Here is a 27,890-nt window from a genome sequence, read left to right as displayed (position 1 = left end):
TAGGCAGCGCAAAGAATGAAAACAAGACAAAAAACCCAGTCAGCTCCTAAATCTTTGAAAGGTGAAACTCATTTTTCCAACTTATTGGTTCTATTCTCAGCTAATATAGAGAGAAAGAAATAACTTCTTTCTGTGTGTTAAGTAAATACCTTCTTGTTTGAAAATCAGTGACAGTAGGTAATTGGAATTTGAGGAGCTCTGAGTAATATTGTTTGTCCTCTTGTGTTCTAGACATTTATTAATAAAATGAACCATCCTTAAATGGATCCAAATATTCTGTATTGCAGTTTGTGAAGTATATGACATCCTCATTGATTTAATTTTTTCATGTTGGTTGAAGACACTGATTTGAAAAAAAATGTAATCCATATTGTATTCCAGTGTCTTAACACTACAACCAATCTAGGAACTATCAAGAACTGCTGTGGTGCTGGTAGGAATACTGGTCCCCGGCTCCTTCTACTTCCCCTTAACAACATTTAACAAGTAAGTTCATCACTGTGCTCCTTTAGCTTCCCCAGTTTAAAAAAAAACAAGTCAATTCGTTATTTTAAAAAAGTACTCATGAATGAAGACTGATTCCATATGGTGGCTTGTCCTGCCGTTAAAAAAAATCAGTTTATACTTTTTTTGCTGCACCCCTTGGTTCAGTTTGCATTCTTCCATATGTGCTTTTATTGGCATATTGCTATACCACCTGCTTGAAGTTTGAAATGTTAGTTTTGGATGTAACATTGACTTTGATCTAAGAGTTCTTTGTTTTTTATTCTGCGAGACATTTATATGAAAGCAGAATCTTTGATTTTAGTAACTTATGTGTTCTTCCTGCTGCTTATTTCTTAATTGTGCATGTCATAATGTCCATTATGGGACCACTATGGCATTATTGATAATTAATAAAAGATTATAACTTGAGATAGAAATTAAGCAGAAAGAACTACTGATTTCTTAAAGAGACAAGGTAAACTCTGATTTTCAAATAGTGGCATAGACCTTGTGTTAATATGAGAATAACAATTCTAGTTTTGGTGAAAAATTTTAGAAAGTTAGTTTCAAAATGTGCCTTACGGCAAAGGTAAATTCCTAAATTTATTTGAAATTTAGTTTTTTATAATTAAAAAGTTTTATTTTCAGCAGGCCCATTCTTCTTAATAACCACATGATGAAGTTTACTAATGAAAGAATGCATGTTCGCACATACATGCTTTATATATTATATCTTATTCCTAGCAGTTTGGGAACTAAGTAATTTCTACATATCTTTGTTGAGCAGAAACTATGGCAACGTCCCAAATATATAATCCTAGGTCTGGAATTTTAAATTTAACTTCTAATTTTCTGTGTCCTGCTAATTGTGAGTTTGAGGAATTTATTTTATTTTATTTTATTGAAGTTTAGATGATTTCTGATGTTAATGTCTGCTATGCAGTGACGTCATTCAGTTATACATATATGAATACATTCTTTTTCATAATCTTTTCCTTTGTGGTTTATCAGAGACTGTGGAATATAGTTCCCTGTGCTATGTATAGTAGAACCTTGTTTATCCATCCTGGATATAATAGTTTGCATCTGCTAATCCTAAACTCCAGGCGCTCTCTTTCCCACCCCCCATTTGTGTCATGTTTTAGAATCTACATGTGACTGACATCGTGTGGTATTTGTCTTTTTTCCTGAGCCCTGTAGTATGGTAGCTTCTAGTCCACCCACATCACTGAACACGGCGTCGTCTCCTTTCTTTGGTGGCTGGGTTCCATTGCGCACAGGCACCACATCTTCTTGGTCCCCACATCTGCTGATGGACGTTCAGGTTGTTTCCGTGTCTAGGCTGTCTTGAACGGTGCTGCGACGAACAGAGGGGTGCATGTATCTTTTCAAGTTATAGTTTTGTCTGGGTATACATCTAAGAGTGGGATTGCTGAATCATATGGTAATTATATTTTTATTTTTTTGAGGAACCTCCATACTGTTTTCCACAGTAGCTGCACCAACTTACATTCCTCCCAACAGTGTAGCAGGGTTCCCTTTTCTCCATACCCTATCTAGCATTTGTAATATACAGCCTTTTTAATGGTGGTCATGGTAGTTTTGATTTGCATTTTCTTAATAATTAATGATGTTGAGCATCTTTTCTGTGTGTCTTCTTTGGAGAAATATCTGTTTAGGTCCTCCACCCGTTTTTTGATTGGGCTGTTTTTTTGTTGCTGTTGATTTATATGAACTGTTTGTATGTTTTGGAAATCAAACCCTTGTCAGTTGCATGATTTGCAAATATTTTCTCTAAGTCCATTGGCTGTCTTTTAGTTTTATTTATGGTTTCCTTTGCTGTACAAAAGCTTGTAAGTTTGATTAGGTCCCATTTGTTTATTTTTGCTTTTATTTCTATTGCCTTGGTAGACTGATCTAAGAAATGCAAAAAAAGGAAAATGGCTATCTGAGGAGGCCTTATAAATAACTGTGAAAAGAAGAGAAGCAAAAGGCAAAGGAGAAAAGGAAAGATATACCCATTTGAAAGCAAAGTTCCTAAGAATAGCAAGGAGAGAAAAGAAAGCCTTCTTTAGTGATCAGTGCAAAGAAATAGAGGAAAACAATAGAATAGGAAAGACTAGAGATCTCTTCAAGAAAATTAGAGATACCAGGGGAACATTTCATGCAAAGATGGACTCAATAAAGGACAGAAATGGTATGGACCTAACAGAAGCAGAAGATATTAAGAAGAGGTGGCAAGAATACAAAGAAAAACTGCACAAAAAAGATCTTCATGACCCAGATAATCATGATGGTGTGATCACTCACCTGGAGCCAGACATCCTGGAATGTCAAGTCAAGTGGGCCTTAGGAAGCATCACTATGAACAAAGCTAGTGGAGGTGATGGATTTTCAGTTGAGCTATTTCAAATCCTGAAAGATGATGCTGTGAAAGTGCTGCAGTCAATATGCCAGCAAATTTGGAAAACTCAGGACTGATCACAGGACTGGAAAAGGTCAGTTTTCATTCCAATCCCAAAGAAAGGCAATGCCAAAGAATGCTCAAACTATCACACAGTTGAACTCATCTCACATGCTAGTGAAGTAATACTCAAAATTCTCCAAGTGAGGCTCCAACCGTACGTGAACCGTGAACTTCCAGATGTTCAAGCTGTTTTTAAAGAAGGCAGAGGAACCAGAGATCAAATTGCCAACATCCGCTGGATCATCGAAAGAGCAAGAGAGTTGCAGAAAAACATTTATTTCTGCTTTATTGACTATGCCAAAGCCTTTGACTGTGTGGATCACAACAAACTGTGAAAAATTCTTCAAGAGATGGGAATACTGGACCACCTGACCTGCCTCTTGAGAAACCTGTATGCAGGTCAGGAAGCAACAGTTAGAACTGGACATGGAACAACAGACTGGTTCCAAATAGGAAAAGAGTATGTCAAGGCTGTATATTGTCACCGTGCTTATTTAACTTATATGCAGAGTACATCTTGAGAAACTCTGGGCTGAATGAAGCACAAGCTGGAATCAAGATGGCTGGGAGAAATATCAATAATCTCAGATATGCAGGTGACACCACACTTATGGCAGAAAGTGAAGAACTAAAGAGCCTCTTAATGAAAGTGAAAGAGGAGAGTGGAAAAGTTGGCTTAATGTTCAACATTCAGAAAACCATCATGGCATCTGGTCCCATCACTTCGTGGCAAATAGATGGAGAAACAGTGGAAACAGTGGCTGACTTTATTTTTTGGAGCTCCAAAATCACTGCAGATGGTGACTGCAGCCATGAAATTAAAAGATGCTTACAACTTGGAAGGAAAGTGGTGACCAACCTAGACAGCATATTAAAAAGCAGAGACATTACTTTGCCAACAAAGGTCCATCTAGTCAAGGTTATAGTTTTTCTTGTAGTCATGTATGGATGTGACAGTTGGACTATAAAGAAAGCTGAGCGCAGAAGAATTGATGCTATCAAACCGTGGTGTTGGAGAAGGCTCTTGAGAATTCCTTGGACTGCAAGGAGATCCAACCAGTCCATCCTAAAGGCAATCAGTCCTGAATGTTCATTGAAAGGACTGATGTTGAAGCTGAAACTCCAGTACTTTGGCCACCTGATGCAAAGAGCTGACTCAGTGGAAAAGAGCTGATTCTGGGAAAGATTGAAGACGAGAGAAGAAGGGGCCGACAGAGGATGAGATGGTTGGATGGCATCACTGACTCAATGGACATGAGTTTGAGTAGACTTCGGGAATTGGTGATGGTAGGGAGGCCTGGTGTGCTACAGTCCATGGGGTCGCAAAGAGTCAGACACCACTCAGCAACTGAACTGAACTGAACTGAGACTGATCTAAGAAAACATTGGTATGATTTATGTCAGTGTTTTGCTTGTGTTCTCTTCTGTGAGTTTTATGGTGTCTTACATTTGCACCTGTAAGTCATTGAGTTTGTTTTTGTGAATGGTGTGAGGGTGTGTTTTAACTTCATTGATTTACATGCGACTGTCCTAGTGCCACTTGCTGAGGTGACCGTCTTTTCTCCATTGTATGTTCTTGCCCTCTGTCAAAGATTGACTGTCGTTGTGTGAGTTTATATCTGGGCTCTTTATTCTGTTCCATTGATCCATATGCCTATTTTTATGCCAGTGACTTGCCATTTTGGTTACTGTGAAGTGAGGTGAAGTGGCTCAGTCGTGTCCGACTCTTTGCGACCCCATGGACTGTAGCCTACAAGGCTCCTCTGTCCATGGAATTTTCCAGGCAAGAGTACTGGAGTGGGTTTCCATTTCCTTCTCCAGGGGATCTTCCCGACCCAGGGATCAAACCCAGGTCTCCCGCATTGCAGGCAGACGCTTTACCGTCTGAGCCACCTTACTTAGCTTTGTAATATTGTCTGAAGTCTAGGAGGGTTATGCCTCCTGCTTTGTTCTTTTTCTTGAGGAATATTTTGTATGTTCACCTTGTTGTTGTTTTAGTCACTAAGTCATATCCAACTCTTTTTGTGGCCCCATGGACTATATAGCCTGCCAGGCTCCTCTGTCCTTGGAATTTTCCAGGCACGAATACTAGAGTGGGTTGCCATTTCTTTCTCCAGCGGATTTTCCTGACCCAGGAATCAAACCTCTGCCTCCTGCATTTCATGCAGATTTTTTACCACTGAGCCACCTCGGAGGCCCATATATATGTTCATCTTAGTATGTATTAAAGAGGAGTTTGTGGCCATTTTGCTCTAATTCTTATAATAACCCAGTTAGTGGCATGTCATTTTAGATCTCTTAAGTTCATTTTCTACATCTGTGTAAAATGAAGATTGTGGTTTGGGGTATGAGAGATGGGAGTTTGGGTTAGAACAGTTTCTGATGTCTCTTCCAGTTCTAAATATTGTATGACTTTATAGAAGCAAAAGGCTCCCTGATGGTCCAATGACTACAGCTATATTTGTTCATCATTGACTTGGGTTTTACTCTAAGAATTTTAAAAGTTATACCCTTACTACACATGAATTTCTGAAAGATTTGGTTCCCTCCTAAATCATTTAATTTTCTTGGCTCTTTTATATTAAAATTTGCCAAAAGTGTCTTTGTCAACAAGAATTTAAATTGGCTTTCAAAGAATCTGAACAAGGCTGAATATAAATGGAATGGGGTCATTTATCAGTATCCATTCTTTTATTTTATTAGTTGAATTAATGTGTCAGCATTTGGCCTAGGGACTGTGTGTAGCCCTTTCATCTTGTTAAAGGTTAGCCTTGCTGCCGTCTTCCTTTTAGCTTGTAGTAAGTACAGAATAGTTAAATATTCTTGACTTTTCTTAGTGTTTGAGCTTCCATGAAGTACGTAAGCAATAAAATAAATGTAACTGTTATTCTTTCTCTTCCACACGCTCTTAGTGGGTGTTTCGTTAGATGACTATTTTGTGCTCTAGTATTGTCTAATCTAGTCACAGTAGTTTTCATATTCTCTTTTTGGCTGCACCATACGGCATGTAGTATCTTAACTCCCTGACCAGGGATTGAACCCATGCCCCCTGCATTGGAAGCATAGGGTCCTAACCACTGGACCTTCAGGGAATTCCCTAGTTTTTATATTCTTAAAGAAAAATGCCAATTAATTGAATTAAATTATGTCACTCTTACAGTCAAATTATCAAAGAAGAAAATAGCATAATAAATGGGATCCCCTTTGAAAACTTCAAAATCCTTGCGTAAAAAGAAGCAGCGGAAGTAAATGCCTTTTTAATATGGTATTTTACTGAGAAGCTTGACCAGTGTATATTGATTTTGCACTTTCCATGGTAATGTTGTGCCATTTATTTAGATATTCTTGGAACAGAAGATGTTGTTGTGGAAGTGACTGCCAACGATGCTGTGAGATTTTATCCCTGGACCATAGATAATAAATACTACTCAGCAGATATCAATCTGTGTGTGGTGCCAAACAAATTTCTCGTCACCGCAGAGATTGCAGAGTCTGTCCAAGCATTTGTGGTTTACTTTGACAGCACACAAGTAAGATTTTGTTTTCCTTGGACCTTGAATAAGAAATTACTTTGTGCTTTTTCTTTCCCCTTTGCATTTTCTGTGAGTTCTCTTAATGTCTTTTTTTTTTTCTGTTTTTGTTTGTATATTTTTTTATCCCTCTAGAAATCTGGTCTTGATAGCGTTTCCTCCTGGCTTCCTCTGGCAGAGTCGTGGTTACCTGAGGTGATGATCTTGGTTTGCGATAGAGTATCTGAGAACGGTAAGGCGCACCAGTAGGTGGTACGCATGTCTGCCATTCCTTGGTAAGCAAAACAGGGGTCTCCTTAGCTCAGGGCAGGATGTCTTGTATGATTTCACTGCCTTACAAAAATATCTTCAGCTTTTTCTCTTTAGAACCTTGTAATATTTACATTTTATTTTTTAAGAATGAACACTTGGAAAAAAAAAAAAAAAGAATGAACACTTGGGGTTTGAAAAATCATCTTTTTATTAATTTATTTTGGATGCCTTTAGAATAACATTGACATTAAAGGTTAACACTTTGAGATTGTGGAGAGTGTTGCAGCAATATTCATGTTTTATTTTTTTTTTGCTTCTGAAGAATCTTTGCATGTTATTTTAGGTGTAAACCGACAGAAAGCTCAAGAGTGGTGTATCAAACATGGCTTTGAATTGGTAGAACTTAGTCCGGAAGAGTTGCCTGAGGAAGATGGTAAGTATTTTTATGTCTGGAGAAAACATAGATTTTGGATTCACAGATGAGAAATTATTTTAATTCAAGGAAGAAGAATCAAAATGATATTCAAAACACATTATTTTTCCCTAGCTTTTTGAAAAGATTTATGCAGAATCCATTGATGCAGTCTGTTAATCAAATAATCCATTTATTTGGTTTTACCACCCATTTTAGGACTTTTGAAATGTTTGTGTTTGTTATGGATAGAGATTTCTACCTTAAATCTTAGTCATTTCCCCAATCTCTTATCCTTTCTTTGCTGCCAAAAAAGGAGGGTTTGGCCTATATTCATAAATAGTTATAAAGTTTATGTTTCTAATTTTGAATTCCTAGTAACCTGAGGCTGAATTCCTAGGGACCCTAGGGGGCATGTCAGTACTATTTGTACGTCTTTTGGACATTTGAAACCACAAATAGATCCACAAATGTCCCCCCGCCCCTGGAGGGGTAACTCTGTACTTACCTTCCTTCTACTATATTTTGGACCTTATATTTCTTTCCCTTCTTTTTTCCCCTTCCCCCATTCTTCTTCTCAAGTTTTTTCCTTCCAAGTACAACTGTGCTAGCTACTGTGGAGTCTACCAAGATAAGACAGTTTTGGCCTCCAGAACCTTATAATCTGGTACAAGAGATGAAACTTGTATACAAATTACTGAATACAATGGAACTTCCTAAGTATTATAAAAAATATATATAATGGTGCTATGGTGTTTCAGAGATCAAAGAGGTTATTTCGCGTCAGAAGTTCAAAGAATGCATTGGCACTGTGAACTCGCACTTGTGAGCTGCTCCATGGGAAGGAAATAGAGAAGGTACTGGATTCAGAGCTAGAGGACTGGTGGGAAGATGCTAGTTGTTGCAAAAGACATCCTAAGTAGGGCAGCCAACTTGAATTAAAGTGCATAGAGAGGCTAAAAGTAATCATTATGTGAAACCTATTTTTTTTTTAAAGAAATTAAGAAATATTTTTCTATATTCTGACTTAGAATTTTTTCCAAAGTGTTGTTACCTTCAGGAATAAAGCCCCACCGGAGAAAAAGAGGACAAAAATGAAATAAAAAGGCTGATTTTTCTCCCTGTACATTTTTTAGAATATTGAAAACTATTAAGTATAATTTCTAGTCCATGTTTTTCTAGAATTCTTGAAACTTGTGCCCTGTTTTGCACTCTAGCAGGCATGTGATTGCTTGCTTCTGGCACGAGAATGTTCTCTTGCCTGTTGTCCTTGAGAATCAACATTTGAGTCATTTTCTTTATCTGTTTTCATTTTGGAATCTCTGCTCCTTTATCTTGCTATGCTGCTCCCTTACGCCTTGTCTGGATAATGTTCCTTTTTTTGAAAACATTTGTTCATTTTTAATTGGAGGATAATTGCTTTATAGTATTGTGTTGGTTTCTGCTATGCGTGCGTGCATCGTCGCTCAGTCGTGTCCGGCTCTTTGTGATCCCGTGGACTGTAGCCCGCCAGGCTCCCCTGTCCATGGGGATTCTCCAGGCAAGAATACTGGAGTGGGTTACCATGCCCTCCTCCAGGGGATCTTCCCAACCCAAGGATCGAACCCAGGTCTCCCGCATTGCAGGTGGATTCTTTACCATCTGACCCACCAGCAAAGCCTGGTTTCTGCTATACATTAACATAAATTAACCATAGTGAATAATTTTCTTGTATTCAGCATAATCTTTTTTTAAAAAATTATTCAGTCTTGTTCCTTTATTATGATTTTGTGTCTGTATATAAGGTTCTTTTTTTTTTTTAATGGTTGTGCTGCGCGACTTGCAGAATCTTAGTTCCCTGACCAGGGTTCGAACCCTGGCCTATGGCAGTGAGAATGTAGAGTCCTAACCACTGGAGCGCCAGGGAATTCCCTAAAACAGCTTAAAAGTAGATTTCAACATATTGTCTTTAGGTAAATTAACTAAAACCTTCCTAGAATGTTTCAATGCCAATTGTTAGTGTATACCCTCATCATTTATTGGCATGTATTATTCCATATACTCTCATTGTTTATTGGCATGTATTGTTCCCATATACCTTCACTGTTTTTTCCCATGTATCCTCATCCCATATACCCTCATCATTTCCCACATATACCCTCTCGTTTATTGGCATGTATTATTAAACTTCAATATGAGACCTTATGTTTGTTTGTATTAAATTAATCTTATTGATTCTAGCTCTTTATTTCTGATCATATTTTTGGCTTCTGGTTATATATCTTCTGAAGTTTAGTTATTCTTTCAAGACTTGAATCACTGAAAGTTAAGATAAACATAGCTTTTATTTCTTCATATAAACACTGATGGTGATAAACTTGGCTTTGTCGAGTATTTCCGGTTTAATTCTTCCTATATTTCTGTTAGGTTGGTAGGATGGTATTTAAACAATCCATCATTTCATCATTTCTGGATGCCTCTTGTCTTTAGGCACTATGTTAGTTTAAGTAGTGAGAATGATGAATTCAGTAAGACATGACTCCTGCCTTCAAGGAGTTTCCAGTTTAGAGGGGAAGGTTATACCAGTGAATTATCAGTTCCAGTGCATCTTTTCCATGGGAAAGGTACACAGAGTGATGTCATCCCCACTTTTCTTTGAGAATAGCATGAGTGATTTGCCTTTAATCAAATAGCTAATAAATTACAGAGCCTGGCTTCACATTCAGATCTTAAGACTTCTGATTCTGTGCTGTTCCCGTTAAACCCCCCAGGACTGGGCCAGGCCACTAGAGACAGGTTCTGTATGGACTGTGCTCTGTAAACTCTTAAAAAACTTTTTAAACCACATGAAAACTTTCAGATTCTGCTGCTGTTTTCCACATGAGTATTGTAAGACTCAGCTGAAGGATTTTCATTTCCTTTATGCACAGTCGTATCTACATTGCAGATAAGAATACTGCCTTATTATTGGTATACTAACTAGGATACCAATTATTTTTAGTGCCCCGTTATTTTTAGTGTCAAATTCCAGAAGCAAGATAGTACCGATACTGAACTAATTAAACTAAGTTGTCAGTGTTTGTGGGTTTTTTTTTTTTTTTTAATGACCCCTTGCCTGTCTCTTACACTTAGGGTTATAGTAATTTCATTTCTCACTCTTAAGCTGTCTATTTCTCATCAAAAAATTATTATCTAGATAGCTATTATAAATAGTAATTATCACTGTATGATTCCCATTGAGGAAAAGTTGGGGCATTTACTGGATTTTATAGCATACCAAGAGGACCTTTCCTGCCCTTAGGAAACTCATTGTTTATGAATAGCCAAGTTTGGTATTTCTAGTACTATCCCAGGATTGTGTAATTGGTGGAAACTAACATTTTCAGATGTTAATTGATGGAAACTAACATTTCTTGCCTTGAGGACTCCATGAACAGTATGAAAAGGCAAAATGATAGGATAATGAAAGAGGAACTCCCAAGGTCGGTAGGTGCCCAATATGCTGCTGGAGATCATTGGAGAAATAACTCCAGAAAGAATGAAACGATGGAGCCAAAGCAAAAACAATACCCAGTTGTGGATGTGACTGGTGATAGAAGCAAGGTCCGATGCTGTAAAGAGCAATATTGCATAGGAACCTGGAATGTTAGGTCCATGAATCAAGGCAAATTGGAAGTGGTCAAACAGGAGATGGCAAGAGTGAATGTCGACATTCTAGGAATCAGCAAACTAAAATGGACTGGAATGGGTGAATTTAACTCAGATAACCATTATATCTACTACTGTGAGCAGGAATCCCTTAGAAGAAGTCGAGTAGCCATCATGGTCAACAAAAGAGTCTGAAATGCAGTACTTGAATACAATCTCAAAAATGACAGAATGATCTCTGTTTGTTTCCAAGGCAAACCATTCAGTATCACCATAATCCAAGCCTGTGCCCCAACCAGTAACACTGAAGAAGCTAAAGTTGAACGGTTCTGTGAAGACCTACAAGACCTTTTAGAACTAACACCCAAAAAAGATGTCCCTTTCACTGGAATGTAAAGTTGGAAGTCAAGAAACACCTGAAGTAACAGACAAATTTGGCCTTGGAGTACGGAATGAAGCAGGGCAAAGGCTAATAGAGTTTTGCCAAGAGAACACACTGGTCATAGCAAACACCCTCTTCCAACAGCACAAGAGAAGACTCTACAAATGGACATCACCAGATTGTCAACATCGAAATCAGATTGATTATATTCTTTGCAGCCAAAGATGGAGAAGCTCTATACAGTCAGCAAAAACAAGACCAGGAGCTGACTGTGGCTCAGATCATGAACTCCTTATTGCCAAATTCAGACTTAAATTGAAGAAAGTAGGGAAAACCACTAGACCATTCAGGTATGACCTAAATCAAATCCCTTATGACTATACAGTGAAAGTGAGAAATAGATTTAAGGGACTAAATTTGATAGAGTGCCTGATGAACTATGGACGGAGGTTCGTGACATTGTACAGGAGAACAGGGATCAAGACCATCCCCATGGAAAAGAAATGCAAAAAGGCAAAATGGTTGTCTGAGGAGGCCTTACAAATAGCTGTGAAAAGAAGAGAAGCGAAAAGCAAAGGAGAAAAGGAAAGATATTCCCATTTGAATCCAGAGTTCCAAAGAATAGCAAGGAGCGATAAGAAAGCCTTCCTCAGCGATCAATGCAAAGAAACAGAGGAAAACAACAGAATGGGAAAGACTAGAGATCTCTTCAAGAAAATTAGAGATACCAAGGGAACATTTCATGCAAAGATGGGTTCGATAAAGGACAGAAATGGTTGGACCTAACAGAAGCAGAAGATATTAAGAAGAGGTGGCAAGAATACGCAGAAGGACTGTACAAAAAAGATTTTCATGACCCAGATAATCACGATGGTGTGATCACTCACCTAGAGCCAGACATCCTGGGGTGTGAAGTCAGGTGGGCCTTAGAAAGCATCACTGCGAACAAAGCTAGTGGAAGTGATGGAATTCCAGTTGAGCTATTTCAAATCCTGAAAGATGATGCTGTGAAAGTGCTGCAGTCAATATGCCAGCAAATTTGGAAAACTCAGCAGTGGCCACAGGACTGGAAAAGGTCAGTTTTCATTCTAATCTCAAAGAAAGGCAATGCCAAAGAATGCTCAAACTACCACACAATTGTACTCATCTCACATGCTAGGAAAGTAATGCTCAAAATTCTCCAAGCCAGGCTTCAGCAATATGTGAACCATGAACTTCCAGACGTAACAGCTGGTTTTAGAAAAGGCAGAGGAACCAGAGATCAAATTGCCAACATCCACTGGATCATCAAAAAAGCAAGAGAGTTCCAGAAAAACATCTATTTCTGCTTTATTGACTGTGTGGACCACAATAAACTGTGGAAAATTCTTCAAGAGATGGGAATACCAGATCACCTGACCCACTGCTTGAGAAACCTATGTGCAGGTCAGGAAGCAACAGTTAGAACTAAACATGGAACAACAGACTGGTTCCAAATAGGAAAGGGAGTACATCAAGGCTGGATATTGTCACCCTACTTATTTAACTTATATGCAGGGTACATCATGAGAAACGCTGGGCTGGAACAAGCACAAGCTGGAATCAGGATTGCCAGGAGAAATATCAATAATGTCAAATATGCAGATGACACCACCCTTATGGCAGAAAGTGAAGAGGAACTAAAAAGCCTCTTGATGAAAGTGAAAGAGGAGAGTGAAAAATTGGCTTAAAGCTCAACATTCAAAAAACTAAGATCATGGCATCTGGTCCCATCACCTCATGGGAAATAGATGGGGAAACAGTGGAAGCAGTATCAGACTTTATTTTTGGGGGCTCCACAATCACTGCAGATGGTGATTGCAGCCATGAAATTAAAAGACACTTACTCCTTGGAAGGAAAGTTATGACCTACCTAGACAGCATATTAAAAAGCAGAGACATTACTTTGCCAGCAAAGGTCCGTCTGGTCAAGGCTATGGTTTTTCCAGTGGTCATGTATGGATGTGAGAGTTGAACTGTGAAGAAAGCTGAGCACCGAAAAATTGATGCTTTTGAACTGTGGTGTTGGAGAAGACTCTTGAGAGTCCCTTGGACAGCACGGAGATCCAACCAGTCCATCCTAAAGGAGATAAGTCCTGGGTGTTCATTGGAAGGACTGATGCTGAAGCTGAAACTCCAATACTTTGGCCACCTGATGCAAAGAGTTGACTCATTGGAAAAGACCCTGATGCTGGGAGGGATTGGGGGCAGGAGGAGGAGGGGACGACAGAGGATGAGATGGCTGGATGACATCACCGACTCGATGGACATGAGTTTGAGTAAACTCCGGGAGTTGGTGATGGACAGGGAGGCCTGGTGTGCTGTGATTCATGGGGTCGCAAAGAGTCGGACACGACTGAGCAACTGAAGTGACTGAACATTTTCAGATGAATATGAGTGGATTCCATTGGTGAGGTAATGAGGTTGACTTTACTGTATAAACTTTTATGCTGTGTGTTTATTTTAGTTTCTATTAAAGTCATGGTTCAGACAGTAAGGAATCTGCCTGCAATGCAGAAGACCCAGGTTTGAGCCCTGGGTTGGGAAGTTCCCCTGGAGAAGGGAATGGCAACCCACTCCAGTATTCTTGCCTGGAGAATCCCATGGACAGAGGGCCACAGTCAGTCCATGGGGTCACAGTGTCAGACACAACTGAGCAACTCACACTTTTCATAGTTGATTTACAGTGTTGTGTTAATTTATGCTGTACAACAGAGTGATTCAGTTGTGTGTGTATATGTATGTGCTTAGTTGCTCAGTTGTGTCTGACCCTTTGCGACCCCATGGACTGTAGCCTGCCAGGCTCCTCTGTCCATGGGGATTCTCCAGATAAGAGTACTGGAGTGGGTTACCATGCCCTCCTCCAGGGGGTCTTCCCAACCCAGGGATCAAACCCAGGTCTCCCAGATTGCAGGTGGATTCTTTACTCTCTGAGCCACCAGGGAAGCCCAAGAATACTGGAGTAGGTATCCTATCCCTTCTCCAGGGGATCTTCCCAACCCATGAATTGAACCCAGGGTCTCCTGCATTGCAGGCAGATTCTTTACCAGTAAGCTACCAAGGGAGTTCGGTGTGTGTATATATATATAAAAGAATATAAAAAAGATATATATGTATATAAAAGAATATATATGAGCGTGTGTGTGTGTGTATATATATATATTCTTTTTTATGTTCTTTTCCATCATGGTAGAAAATATCTCAGGATATTGAATATAATTCCCTGTGCTATGTAGTAGGACCTTGTGGTTTATCCATTCTATATGTAATGGTTTGCTTCTACTAACCCCAACCTCCTACTCCGTCTCTTCCCCCACCCTCATCCCTTTGGCAACCACAGGTCTGTTCTCTGTGTCTGTTTTTGTTCTGTAGATATGTTGATTTGTGTCATATTTCAGATTCCACATAGAAGTGATATTATATGGTATTTGTCTTTTTCTCTCTGACTTACTTTGCTTAGTATGGTAATCTTTGGGTCCATCCATGTTGCTGCAAATGGCATTATTTCCTTCTTCTTGATGGCTGAGTAATACTCTGTTGTGTATATAGACCACATCTTCTTTATCCACTCGTCTCTCCACGGACATTGAGGTGGTTTCTGTGTCTTTGCTATTGTACATGGTGCTGCTGTGAACATAGGTTTGCATGTATCTTTTTGAATTATAGTTTTGTCTGAGTATATGCCCAGGAGTGGAATTGATGGATGAGACTGTTTTTAGTTTTTGAGGAACCTTCTTTCTGTTTTTCACAGTGGCTATACCAGTTTGCATTCCCACCAACAGTGTAGAAGGGTTCCCTTCCCCCCATACCCTCTAATAGCAGTAATTGCTATTTAAAGACTTTTTAATGATGGCCATTCTGACTTGTGTGAGGTACTACTTTGTTGTAGTTTTGATTTGCTTTCCTCTAATAATTAATGATGTTGAGCATCTTTTCATGTGCCTCTTGGCTGTCTGTATGTTTTATTTGGAGAAAAGTCTGTTTAGGTCTTCTGCCTGTTTTTTTATTGGGTTTTTGTTTTTTTGTTGCTGTTGAGTTGTATGAACTGTATATGTATTTTGGAAATGAAGACCTTGTCAGTTACATCATATGCAAATATTTTCTCCCATTCTGTTGGTTGGCTTTTTGTTTTGTTTCCTTTGCTTTGGGAAAGCTTATAAGTTTAGTTAGGTCCCATTTGTTTATTTTTGCTTTTATCTCTATTGCCTTGGGAGATTGACCTAAGAAAACATTGGTTGTCAGAGATTTATGACATAAAATGATTTATGTCAAAGAATGTTTTGCCTTTGGTCTCTTCTAGGAGTTTTCTGGGATCTTGTCTTATATTTAGATCTTTAAACCATTTTGAATTTACTCTTGAGTATGGTGAGAGGGTATATTTTAGCTTTATTGTTTTACATGTGGCTGTCCAACTTTCCCAGCACCACTTGCTGAAGAGACTGTCTTTTCCCCATTGTATATTCTTGCCTCTTTTGTTGAAGATTAATTGACCATAGGTGTGTGGGATTATTTCTGGTCTCTCTATTCTATTCCATTGATCCATATTTCTGTTCCTGTGCCAATACATGCTGTTTTATATTCTTCTCAGTTGTGGTGGAAAATGTCTCAGGATATTGAGTTTAGTTCCCTGTGCTATACAGTAGGGCCTGTTGTTTATCCATCCTGTATGTGATGGTTTGCTTCCTCTAACCCCAGCCTCCCACTCCATCCCTTCTCCCACCCCCTTGACAACCGCAGGTCTGTTCTCCATGTCTGTTTTTGTTTTGTAGATATGTTATGCCTCCTGCTTTGATTCTTTTCTTTCAGGGTTGCTTTGGCAATCCTGGTCTTTTATGGTTTCATATAAATTTTAGGATTATTCTGGTTCTGTGAAAAATGCCTTGGGTAATTTAATAGGAATTGCATTAAATTCATAGATAGCTTTGGGTAGTATGGCCTTTATTTTTGGGTATGGTTGCTTTATAATGTGTTAATTTCTAATGTACAATGGAGTGAATCAGCTCTGTGTATGTATGTGTATCTTCTTCCTCTTGGACCTCTCTTCCGCCCCCACCTTTCCCCATTGCATCTTCATCATCACAGGACCCTGAGCTGAGCTCTCACTGGATACCGCTTTTACACATGGCAGTCCTTACATGTCAGTCACAGTCTCCAGTTTAGTATGGCTCTTTTAGCAGTATTAAATCTTCCAATCCAAGAGCATGGGATATCTTTCCATTCCTTTGAATCATCATTAAAGAACTTTATAAAAGGATGTGTGTGTATCACACATAACCCTCCCAGACTTCAAATAACACAACATGTTAAGCAAAGTAAGTCATAAAGAGAAAGACAAATACCATATTATATCACTTATATGTGGAATCTAAAATACAATACAAATCAACATGGGTCCATCATGTTGCTACAAATGGCATTATTTCATTCCTTTTGGTGGCTGAGTAATATTCCATTGTGTATGTAGGCCACATCTTTTTTATCCATTCTTCTGTCTTTGAATATTTAGGTTGCATCTTTAATTTCCTTTATTAATATTTTGTAGTTTCTAGCATATACACTCATCTTTCACCTCCTTGGTGAGGTTTATTCCTAAGTAATTTTTTGGATGTGATTTTTAAATGAGATTATTTGTTTACATTCCCTTTCTCATATTTCATTGTTAGTGTAAAGAAATGCAACTGATTTCTGTATGTTAATCTTGTATCTTGCTAAGTTGCTAAATTTATCAGTTCTAGTAATTTTTGTGTGGAGTCTTTAGGATTTTCTGATATGATATCATGTCATCTACAAATAATGACATTTTTATCTCTTCCTTTGTAATTTGATACCTTTTATTTCTTGTCTGGTTGCTGTGGCTAGGACTTTCAATACTGTGTTGAATAGAAATGATGATAGTGGGCCTCTTTGTTCCAGATTTTAGAGAGAAGGCTATCAGCCTTTCACTGTTGAATATTACATTGACTGTGGGTTTGTCATAAATAACTTTTATAACATTGAGATATGTTCCTTTTATACCCACTTTGTTAAGAGTTTTTATCATGAATGCATGTTGTATTTGGTCAGGTGGTTCTTCTGCATCTATCGAGATGATCTTGCATTTTTTATCTTTTGTTGAAGTAGTGTATCACATTGACTGATTTGCATATGTTGAATCATCCTTGTGAACTTAAGATGAATCCCACTTGGTCATGGTATATGATCTTTTTTAAGTGTTGTTGGATTCAGTTTGCTAATATTTTTTGAAAATTTTTACGTCTGTGTTCATCAAAGATTATTGTTGTTGTTTAGTCGCTCAGTTTGTCTGACTCTTTGTGACCCCATGAACTGCAGCGTGCCAGTCTTCCCTGTCCTTCAGTATCTCCCAGAGTTTACTTAAACTGTGACTCATGTCCATCGAGTCAGTAATGCCATTTAACCATCTCATTCTCTGTCGCCTGCTTCTCCTCTTGCCCTTAATCTTTCCCAACATCAGAGTCTTTTCCAATAAGTAGTCTCTTCACATCAGGTGGCCAAAGTATTAGAGCTTCAGTATCAGTCCTTCCAATTAATATTCAGGGTTAATTTCCTTTAGGATTGATTGACTGGTTTGATCTCTTTGCTGTCCATGGGAATCTCAAGAGTCTTTTCCAGCACCACAGGTCAAAAGCATCAGTCCTTAAGCGCTCAGCCTTCTTTATGGTCCAGCTCTCACATCTGTACATGATTACTGAAAAAAACCATAGCTTTGACTATATGGACCTTTCTCAGCAAAGTGATGTTTCTGCTTTTTAATATACTGTCTAGGTTTGTCATAGCTTTTGTTTCAAGGAGCAACCGTCTTTTCATTTCATGGCTGCAGTCACCATCCACAGTGATTTTGGAATCAGAGATAGTAAAATATGTCACTGTTTCCACTTTTGCCCCTGCTGTTTGCCACAAAGTGATAGGACTGGGTGCCATTATCTTAGTTTCTTGAATGTTGAGTTTTAAGCTCTCTTTTTCACTCTCCTCTTTCACCCTCATCACAAGGCTCTTTAGTTCCTCTTCACTTCTCCCATTAGAATGGTATCATCTGCATATCTGAGGTTGTTGATATTTTTCCTGGCAATCTTGATTCCAGCTTGTGACTCATCCAGCTTGGCATTTCACGTGATATACTCTGCATATGAGTTAAATAATCAAGGTGACAGTATACAGCCTTGACGTACTTCTTTCTCAGTTTTGATCCAGTCTGTTGTTCCATGTCTGGTTCTAACTGTTGCTTCTTGACCTGCATACAGGTTTCTCAGGAGGCAGGTAAGGTGGTCTGGTATTCCCATCTAAGAGTTTCCCAGTTTGTCATGATCCACACAAAGACATAGTCAGTGAAGCAAAAGTAGATGTTTTTCTGGAATTCTCTTGCTTTTTCTATGATCCAGCAGATGTTGGCAATTTGTTCTCTGGCTCCTCTGCCTTTACTAAATCTAGCTTGTACATATGGAAGATCTTGGTTCACTTACTACTGAAGCCTAGCTTGAAGGATTTTGAGCATTCTTGCCAGCATGTGAAATGAGTGCAATTGTGTGATAGCTTCAACATTCTTTGGCGATGTCCTTTTGAATTGGAATGAAAACTGACCTTTTCCAGTCCTGTGGCCACTGCTGAGTTTTCCAAATTTGCTGGCATATTGAGTGCAGCACTTTATCAGCATCATCTTTTAGAATTTGAAATAGCTCAGTTGGAATTCTGTAACCTCCACTAGCTTTGTTTGTAGTAATGATTCCTAAGGCCTACTTGACTTCACACTCCAGGATGTCTGACTCTAGGTAAGTGAATACATCATCGTGGTTATCCGAGTCATTCAGATCTTTTTTGCATAGTTCTTCTGTGTATTTTTGCCACCTCTTCTTAATCTCTTCTGTTTCTCTTAAGTCTTTGCCATTTTTGTCCTTTATTGTGCTCATCTTTGCATAAAACGTTCTCTTGGTAACTCCTGTTTTTTGAAGAGCTGTCGTTTTCCCCATTCTATTGTTTTCCTCTTATTTCTTCGCATTATTCACTTAAGAAGGCTTTCTTATCTCTCGTAGCTATTCTCTGGAACTCTTCTTTCAGTTGAGTATATTGTTCCCTTTCTCCTTTTCCTTTCACTTCTCTTCTTTGCTCAGCTATTTGTAAGCCCTCCTCAGACAACCATTTTTCCTTTTTGCATTTCTTGAAGGAAATGGCAACCCACGCCAGTACTCTTGCCTGGAAAATTCTATGGATGGAGGAGCCTGGTAGGCTACAGTCCATGGGGTCACATAGAGTCGGACACGACTGAGCGACTTCACTTTCACTTTTCCTTGGAAATGGTTTGATCACCTCCTCCTATACAGTGTTACAAACCTCCGTCCATAGTTCTTCAGGCATTCTGTCTGCAAGATCTAATCCCTTGAATCTATTCATCACCTCCACTGCATAATCATAAGGAATTTGATTTAGGACATACATGAATGGCCTAATGGTTTCCCCTACTGTCTTCGTTTTAAGGCTAAATTTTGTAATAAGTTGCTGATGACCTAAGCCTCAGTCAGCTCCTGATCTTGTTTTTGCTGACTGTATACAGCTTCCCCATCTTAGGCTGCAAAGATTATAATCAATCTCATTTCGCTTTTGACTATCTGGTGATGTCCATGTGTAGAGTTATTTGTTGTGTTGTTGGAAGAGGGTGTTTGCTATGACCAGTGCATTCTCTTGGGAATACTCTGTGTTAGCCTTTGCCCTGCTTCATTTTGTACTCCATAATGTCATCAAAGGTACTGACTGGCCTGTAATTTTCTTTTTTGGTGGTATCTTTGTTTTTGGTATCAGGGTGATGGTGGCTTCATAGTGTGTCTTTGGTAGTATTCCTTTCTCTTCAGTCTTTTACAAGAGTTTGAGAAGGATCGGTAAAAATTCTTTGTATGTTTGGTAGAATTCGCCTGTGAAGCCATCTGGACCTGGACTTGCATTTGTAGGGAATTTTTTGTTTTTTGTTTTTTCGACTACAGATTCTCTTTCACTTCCAGTGATCTGTCTTTTCAAATTATCTTCTTCTTGATTCAGTTTTAATGAGATGTATTTTTCTGGAAACTTGTTCATTTCTTCTCTGTTGTTGAATTTGTTGGCATTAAATTGTTCATAGTACTCTCTTACAGTTTTCATGTTTGGGTTCCACATAAGTGGAAAAAAACTTCTTGATCATATTTTCACATGCGACTCTACTTAAACGTAATGAAAACATTCCATTTTAAAAACAATTTGTGACAAGCAGTGAAAGGTGAATACTATACAATAATGTGGAATGGAAGAGAACAGAGAACAAGAGATCGTGGAACCACTGCCAACCACACCAAAGGTTGGTCTTCATGCAAAGAAGGTGATGTTGTGTATATATGGGATTGGAAGTGAGTTCTCTACTATGAGCTCCTTTTGGAAAACCAATTAGTTCCAATAAATACTGCTCCCACGTAGACCAAGTGAAAGCGGCACTAGACAGAAAGTGTCTGGAATCAGTCAACAGAAAATGCTTCATCTTCTTCCATCAGGATAACTCAAGACCACATGTTTCTTTGATTACTAGGCAAGAACTGTTACAGCTTGACTGGAAAGTTCTGATTCATTGTCATATTCACCAGATATTGCACCTTCAGATGTCCATTTATTTCAGTCTTTATAAAATTCTCTTAATGGAAAAAATGTCAATTCCCTGGATGATTGTAAAAGACACCTGGAACAGTTCTTTGCTCAAAAAGATACAAAGTTTTGGGAAGGTGGAATTATGAGATTGCCTGAAAAATGGCAGAAGATAGTAGAACAAAATAGTGAATATATTGTTCAGTAGAGTTCTTGGTGAAAATGGAAAATGGGTCTGTTATTTTTACTTAAAAACCGAAGGAATTTTTTGGCCAACCTGGTATTATTGTATTCCCATCAATTTCTCACTTTATGTCTGTCAGTATTTGTTTTATGTATTTGGGTGTTTCTTTATTGGGTGCACATAGTGTCCTTTATTTTTCTTTATGCCTTTTGTTTTAAAGTCTTTTTTGTCTGACCATGAGTATTGCTAACTCTTGCTTTCCTGTGATCTTCATTTGCATGATACGTCTTTTTCCATCCCCTCTCTTCCAGTCTGTGTGTTCTTTGCCCTAAAGTGCAAAGTGCCTTGTACCTACAAGGGTGCCTTGTAGGTGGCATAGTCTCTTTTTTTTTAATCCAGTCCACCACCCTGTGTTTTGATTGGAATAGTCTGTTTACATTTAAGGAAATTATTGGTAAATATGTATTTAATTCCACTTTAAACCTTGTTTTCCAGTTGATTCTTTGTTTCTTCTTTGTCTCTTTGTTTTTCATTTTGTGGTTTGATAATTTCCCTTTATTTTATGCTTGTGTTTTCTGTTTGGTTTTTGTGAATCTGTTGTATGTTTTTGATTTGTGGTGACCCTGTTTTTTAAGTATGTTAACCCCTTCCTGTATCTGCTTGCTTTTAGACTGGTAGTCATATAGGCTCAAATGAAAGAATCTGTATTTTCTTCCTCTCCTCCTCTGCATTTTATCATTTTGATGTCCTCAGTTACATCTTCATGTTTATCCTTTTGCTATTCCTTACGTTTATCATTGCTTTCATAAATAGATTTAAAGCCCTTTTTTTTTCTTTTTGATCTGTATACTGGCTTATTTAAATGATTTACTTTACAATTGTGATATTTTCTTTCCTTGATTCTTTTATAATAAGAGAAGACCTTAATATTTCTTCTAGAATAGGTCTAGTATTGCTCTTTTCTTTTAGTTTTTCCTTGTCTGAGAAATTCTTTCTCTCTCCTTCTCTTCTAAATGATATTCTTGCTGGGTAAAGCATTCTAGGTTGCAGATTTTTCCCTTTTAAGACTTTAAATATGTTTATCCACTCCCTTCTAGTCTGCATTGTTTCAGACTAGCGAAATCAGCTTATAGCCTTATGGGTGCTCCCTTATAATTAACTCTTTGTTTTTCTTTTACTGCACTTAGAATCTTCTCTTTGTCTTTAACTTTTGCCATTTTGATTATAGTTTGTCTTGGTATAGGTCTGGGTTCATTTTATTCAGGAACTTCTGTGCTTTCTGTATCTGGATATCTGTTTCCTTCTTTAGGTTTGGAAAGCTTTCAGCCATAATTTCTTCAAACACATTTTCAATCTCCTTTTCTCTTTCTTCTCCTTCTGATGTCCCTATTATCATAGAGTGGCACACTTTTACGTTATCCCATGCATGTGTGCTCAGTTGCTTTAGACGTGTCCAACTCTGCAGCCCCATGAACCATAGCCTGCCAGGCACCTCTGTCCATGGGATTTTCCCTACAGGATACTGGAGTGGGTTGCAGTGCCCTTCTTCAGGGAATTTTCCTGACCCAGGGGTTGAACCCACATTTTCTGTGTCTCCTGCATTGCAGAAGAATTTACCACTGAGCCACCGGGGAAGCCCATGTTGTCCATAGGAGGTATTTTATATTATTTTCACTTTTTTTTTTTCATTTGGCTTTCTGTCTACTGTGTTCTGAATGGGTGATTTTCATTATTCTGTTTTCCAAATCACTTTTTCATTCTACTAGTCATTGCCTTTATCTTAGTTTTAATCTTGGCAAATGAATTTTCTAATTTTCTTGCCTCCTCCTCATAGTTTCTAGTTATTTGTTTGTTTTACAGTAATATGCATTTCTGTCGATAGCCTTTCTTAATTCCTCTGGTATATTCATTACCTCTTTTTTGAACCTGGAGTCTATTACACTGAAGAAGTCTGTTTAATTGTTCTTTTAGGGGAATTCTGTTGGTCTTTTAACTGGTAGTGGTTGCTCCGCATCTCATTTTACATATATTTCTCTTACTCTGAGTTTAGGAGAAACTTGCATACTGTGGCCTTGGAAGACTTTATTTGTGGGAGCGTCTCTGTGTAGCTTGCGTGGGGTTCATGTTTTCCATGCAGGGGCTGCTTTTATGTGGACGCCGTCTGCCTCTCCTCAGCATGTGCCGGCTCTTACCCCCTTGATAGGGGTGCACAGATGCTGTGATCCACGTGTTCTCCCAGGCCGCTGGCAGCGTTGGCTGGTACCCACTCCTGGGGCCCATGGCAGCAGCTCCTGTGCACTCCTAGGTCCCACAGTGGCAGGGGCGGTGATTGGCGCCTGCTCTTGGATCTCTCTGTGCCTGTAGTGGTTTGTGTTGCCCCCAGAGCTTGCATAGCAGTGTCCTGAAGTCTGAGACCGTGTGTGCAGGGAAAGAGGCTCTTAAAGCAGCCCTGCCTTTCCCCTTGCGTGGCCCCTGCAGTGGCACTTGCCTCTGTGGCGGGTCCAGGCTGCTTCCTCGTGTGCCTCTGGTTGTGGGCGTGCCCTTCCAGCCCTTCAGGCCGTCTCTGCACAGCCAGCCCCAGCGCTCCCCCTGAGTTTGACCTCCAGAGCCTGAGGTGCCGCAGCCAGCCCCCGCCCGCACTGGCAGACACGTGTCAGACTGGGCCGTGCAGGGCGGCACGCCCGCTGTCTGTGCAGGTCTCTTTTCTGCCTTCTCCGGCCAGTTGCTCCACTCTCCTTTGAGGCTCCAGAGCTCCCACTCTGTCCTGGCTGACCACTCTGCTGGTGCACCGACGTCCCAGGATATTGTAACCTTTCCTCTTTCATAGCTCCCTTCCAAGGATGCAGGTCCTGTCCTGATTCCTTTCTCTTTCTTTTTTCCTTTTCTTTTGTCCTACGTGGTTATGTGGAAATTTTCTTCCCCTTTCAGAAGTCTTGAGTTCTTCTGCCAGTGTTCAGTAGGTGTTCTGTGAGAATTGTTCCACGTGTAGATGTATTTTTGACGTATTTGTTGAAGGAGGTGAGCTCCACATCCTTATCCTCTGCCATCTTGTTCACTCTCCAGTTTCTAGAATATTCTTATCAGGAGCTCCAAGCTTTGTATTTTCTTAGTTTTTTTTTTTTTCCTTTTTACGTAAGTTATAGTGTGAAATAGCAACTAAATAGGCAAGATAATTGTCAGTTATTTTAAAGTGTGGACTGTGGCCCACAGTCCTAGATATACACATATAGTCAGCTGTCTGTATCTAAGGGTTTTGCACCCATGGATTCAACCAACAGCACATTGAAAATGTTCAGGAAAAAAAAAAAATACAGAGGGTTCCAAAAAGTTTACATAGTATTAAGTATTATAAGAAGTCAAGGGATGATTTAAAGTATATGGGAGGAAAAAGGTATATAGGATGATGTGGGTAGATTATGTGCTAGGTCACTTTAGTTGTGTCCAACTCTGTGTAACCCTATGGACTGCAGCCTGCCAGGCTCCTCTGTCCATGGTATTCTCCAGGCAGGAATATTGGAGTGGGTTGCTATGTCCTTCTCCAGGGGTTCTTCTGGACCCAGGGATTGACTGGTGGGTAGATTATATGTAAATACTAAACCACTTTATATAAGGGACTTGAGCATCTGCAGATTTTGTTATCCATGGTGGGGAGAGAGTCCTGGAGCCAGTCCTTCATGAATACTGAGGGATGAATATATATAAATATTTATGTATGTGTAAGAGTGTGTGTGTGTGTGTGTATGTGTATATATATATATACACTTTTTTTTTCCCCCTCCCTGATTAGATGACTTCCCAGAATCTACAGGAGTAAAGCGAATTGTTCAAGCCTTGAATGCCAACGTCTGGTCCAATGTAGTGATGAAGAATGGTAAGTAACTTGAGACTAAACGTTCTAAAGATTTTTTTCCTCCTGTTCTTTCTAAGTTTTAAATTATTCAGATATATGTGGAAGCATTAAGATTATATGAAATCTGTATATTGTTCCATTTTAAAGTCCCAGTTGAAGGGAAAGCCAAAATAAACATTTCTAAGACTTTAAAATATATGTTGAATCGTTAACAAGAATTTGGAACTTACGTTTAACATGCTTGGCCTTGTCTTTGGCTTTGCAAAATACCCCCAAAGTTGTAAAGGATGACTTCTGTCCTTACAGAGCTCATAGTCCAGCAGTCCCGCAGAGGAATCAAAGTGTGTACTTTTAAAATGCTAGGTAACTGTGCAAGGCAGTCTTGGATGAGTACAGAATGTCTGATTCAAGCAGCAGAGGCAGAGGGGCCAGAGATGTGGCCTTTATTTATTGTGGGCCTGAGTATAGAGTTTCAAGTCGAAAGCAGGTCTTAGCAGTTGTCTTCACGGGATGGTCAAGATTTGGGTTGGTGAAGCGAGAGAGTGGCAAACAGTGGAGGGAGCGTGTCTTCAAAAATAATGGTTGTATCTTTTAGGGTTTCTCAGAAACTCTTGCCTACCAGTTGGACCTAGCTTAGGGGAGAGAGGCCTGTATTTGAGGCAGGAGAATCTGAGCTTTTTCCTATAGGAAGTGGTGAGTCATTACGAGACTTCTTAACAAGTGGTGCAAAGAAGTTGGCACCTTTGAAAGGTTGATGTTGTGGTGGGTTTGGCAGCTGAAGCAGATAAGAGGTAGAGCCTGAAGTCAGGCTCTGTGGCTGCAGCTCAGTAGCCATAGGGCGAGAAGCTGAATCTCAAGTGCTGTTTGAAGCCAACGGGCTAGTTGGTACACATTAGCCTCTTATTGTCTGTATTAGTTTGCTCGAGGCTGCAGTAACAAACTACAACCAACTGGAGTCTTAGAACAACAGGTATTTATTGTCTCACAGTTCTAGATGCCAGAGGTCCCTTTGATGGTGCTAGGGAGGTATCTGCTCCGGGTGTCTCTTCTGGCTTCTGGTAGCGTAATTCCAGTCTTCACATGTATTTTCCCTGTTTGCTGGTCTCTGTCCCTGTCTTTTTTATATAAGGATAACAGTCATAATGAATTAAGAGCCCACCCTACCCCAACATGACTTCATCTTTACCAATTATATTTGCAAATAAGGTAACAATCTGAGGTATGAGAGGTTAGAACTTCACCATATAATTTGTAGGGGAGTGTAATGCAACCTATAACATATTTCTGTTGGAATCACTGCCTGTGTAGTGTTTTTCTTTTTTGTAGCACTTGGCTGCCCCAACAAGTATGTTATGCTAGGTGAGACACTGCAGAAAAGAATGAGAAAAATCATGTTTAAGTGACCTTATCCCATATTCCCTGAGATAAAGGAAAATCGGTTTTATAAAAATAGAAATATTTCATCTCAGTTTTCTGTTGACACTTGAGATTAAAGTGAGGGTGGGGGCTTTTGAGCTTGCCTGAAATCTAATTGAAGCCATGCATCATGAGAGAATTTGCTTCTAGCATAGAAAGGTATTCCTTCCTCCCCTTTTCTTCTCCTTTCTCCCTTTCATTTAATTGTTTTCTGGGGGAGAGTCTAATGGGTCTTATTATGTTGAATTCCAAAGATATTAGACTTTATTCTGTTGTAGAAGCAATCAAGTTAAGGCCATGATAGTTCTAAAAAAATAGATTTCAGCCTATGTTTTCATCTCCCTGTTACCAAAACAGACCCCAGTTAAGGCTTGGTTCTCATTCATTCATTCAGCAAATCCTTGTTGAAAATTTATCATGGTGCACCATTGCTATAGACTGTCATCACTATGAAAATACACTTAAGGTATATGGTATATAAACTGGATCAGTGTGGAATACAGTTACATTCAGTGGTGCTTGTTATATTCATAAGAAATATTTTCAAGAGAGCTTATTTGGTTTTAATCACTTTTTGAAAAATCCGCCCCTCAAGTTTACACATTAAAGAAGTACTGTGGGCTTCCCAGGTGGTGCTAGTGGTAAAGAACCCAGCTACCAATGCAGAAGACTCAAGAGAGACAGGTTCGATCCCTGGATCAGGAAGATCCCCTGGAGAAGGTCATGGCAACCCATTCTAGTATTCTTGCCTCTAGAATTCTGCCTGGTTGCAGAGTCAGACACGACTGAAGTAACTTAGCACTCACGCACATCTTATAATTTACATTTATAGCTATAAATTTAGAAGCTGGACTGAACACACTTTATTACTTTGGAATTATGGTCAAAGGTATTTTCTGGAAAACAAAATATGCTTTTCAGACACTACACAATACTCTCAAGAGAACTGCAAAGCCAAGAGGCACACTGGATTTCTCATGGCCTTTGCCTTGAAGCATCTTTGCTTTATTTTTTTTCTCTGCAGTAGTGATATATTGGTTTGCTCTTAACCAAACCTCAAATATTGCTGTTAGCTTAATTCCATTTTTAAGAGGATGTTGACCTACATGGTATGAAGGAAACTTAACTCTCTTCTTTCTCGAAGGAGCCCTAGGTATGGAAATACAGTGGCATTTAGATGCAGCCCAAGTTTTAGGAAGTGTGGAGGACATCCTTGTGTAGCCCCACATCTTAGATTAGAGACAGAACTCGGTATGAGTATATGGTGGGGGCCGTATTACTGTTCCAGGATTGGCCTGCCCCCGTGCCCTCTGTAGGTCCTTGCTCTGCTGGTGGGCTGAGTGAGCCGTGCCCGCCTCCCAGCAGCCTGTTCGTGAAGGTCGCCTGCCAGCAGGTGCTCAGACTGCTCTGTTTATTTGCAAGTGTCCATCTTTTCTAGTTCTTTTTTCTCTTTCATTTCCCCCCTTTCCTCTTTCTCTCCTTTTGTTTTTCTCTTTTAAAAAATTGTGATTAAATATACATAGCGTAAGAGTTACCGTTTTGACCATTTTTAAGTCTACAGTTCAGAGGCATTAAATACGTTCACATTGTTGTGCAGCCATCACTACTCAAAGCTTTTTAAACCCCCCAAAATTTTAAATCAGGAAGTTAGTTG

The 27,890-nt window shown here is 39.2% G+C and overlaps 1 protein-coding gene across 2 annotated transcripts in view; it reads left to right on the top strand.

The window, feature by feature from the left end:
* The window catches only part of AAGAB (alpha and gamma adaptin binding protein), a 73,198-nt gene that overhangs the window by 13,652 nt on the left and 31,656 nt on the right, over positions 1-27,890 (top strand). For both annotated transcript variants that reach the window (XM_043470881.1, XM_043470880.1), the window contains exons 2-5: positions 6,293-6,483; positions 6,619-6,715; positions 7,079-7,168; positions 24,758-24,841. In XM_043470881.1, coding sequence (XP_043326816.1) covers positions 6,293-6,483; positions 6,619-6,715; positions 7,079-7,168; positions 24,758-24,841 — 462 coding nt within the window. The remainder of the gene's footprint in view (positions 1-6,292; positions 6,484-6,618; positions 6,716-7,078; positions 7,169-24,757; positions 24,842-27,890) is intronic.

This window comes from Cervus canadensis, chromosome 6 (assembly GCF_019320065.1).
Source record: "Cervus canadensis isolate Bull #8, Minnesota chromosome 6, ASM1932006v1, whole genome shotgun sequence".
Classification (NCBI taxonomy): domain Eukaryota; kingdom Metazoa; phylum Chordata; class Mammalia; order Artiodactyla; family Cervidae; genus Cervus; species Cervus canadensis.
This window is presented reverse-complemented; position numbering and strand designations above follow the sequence as displayed.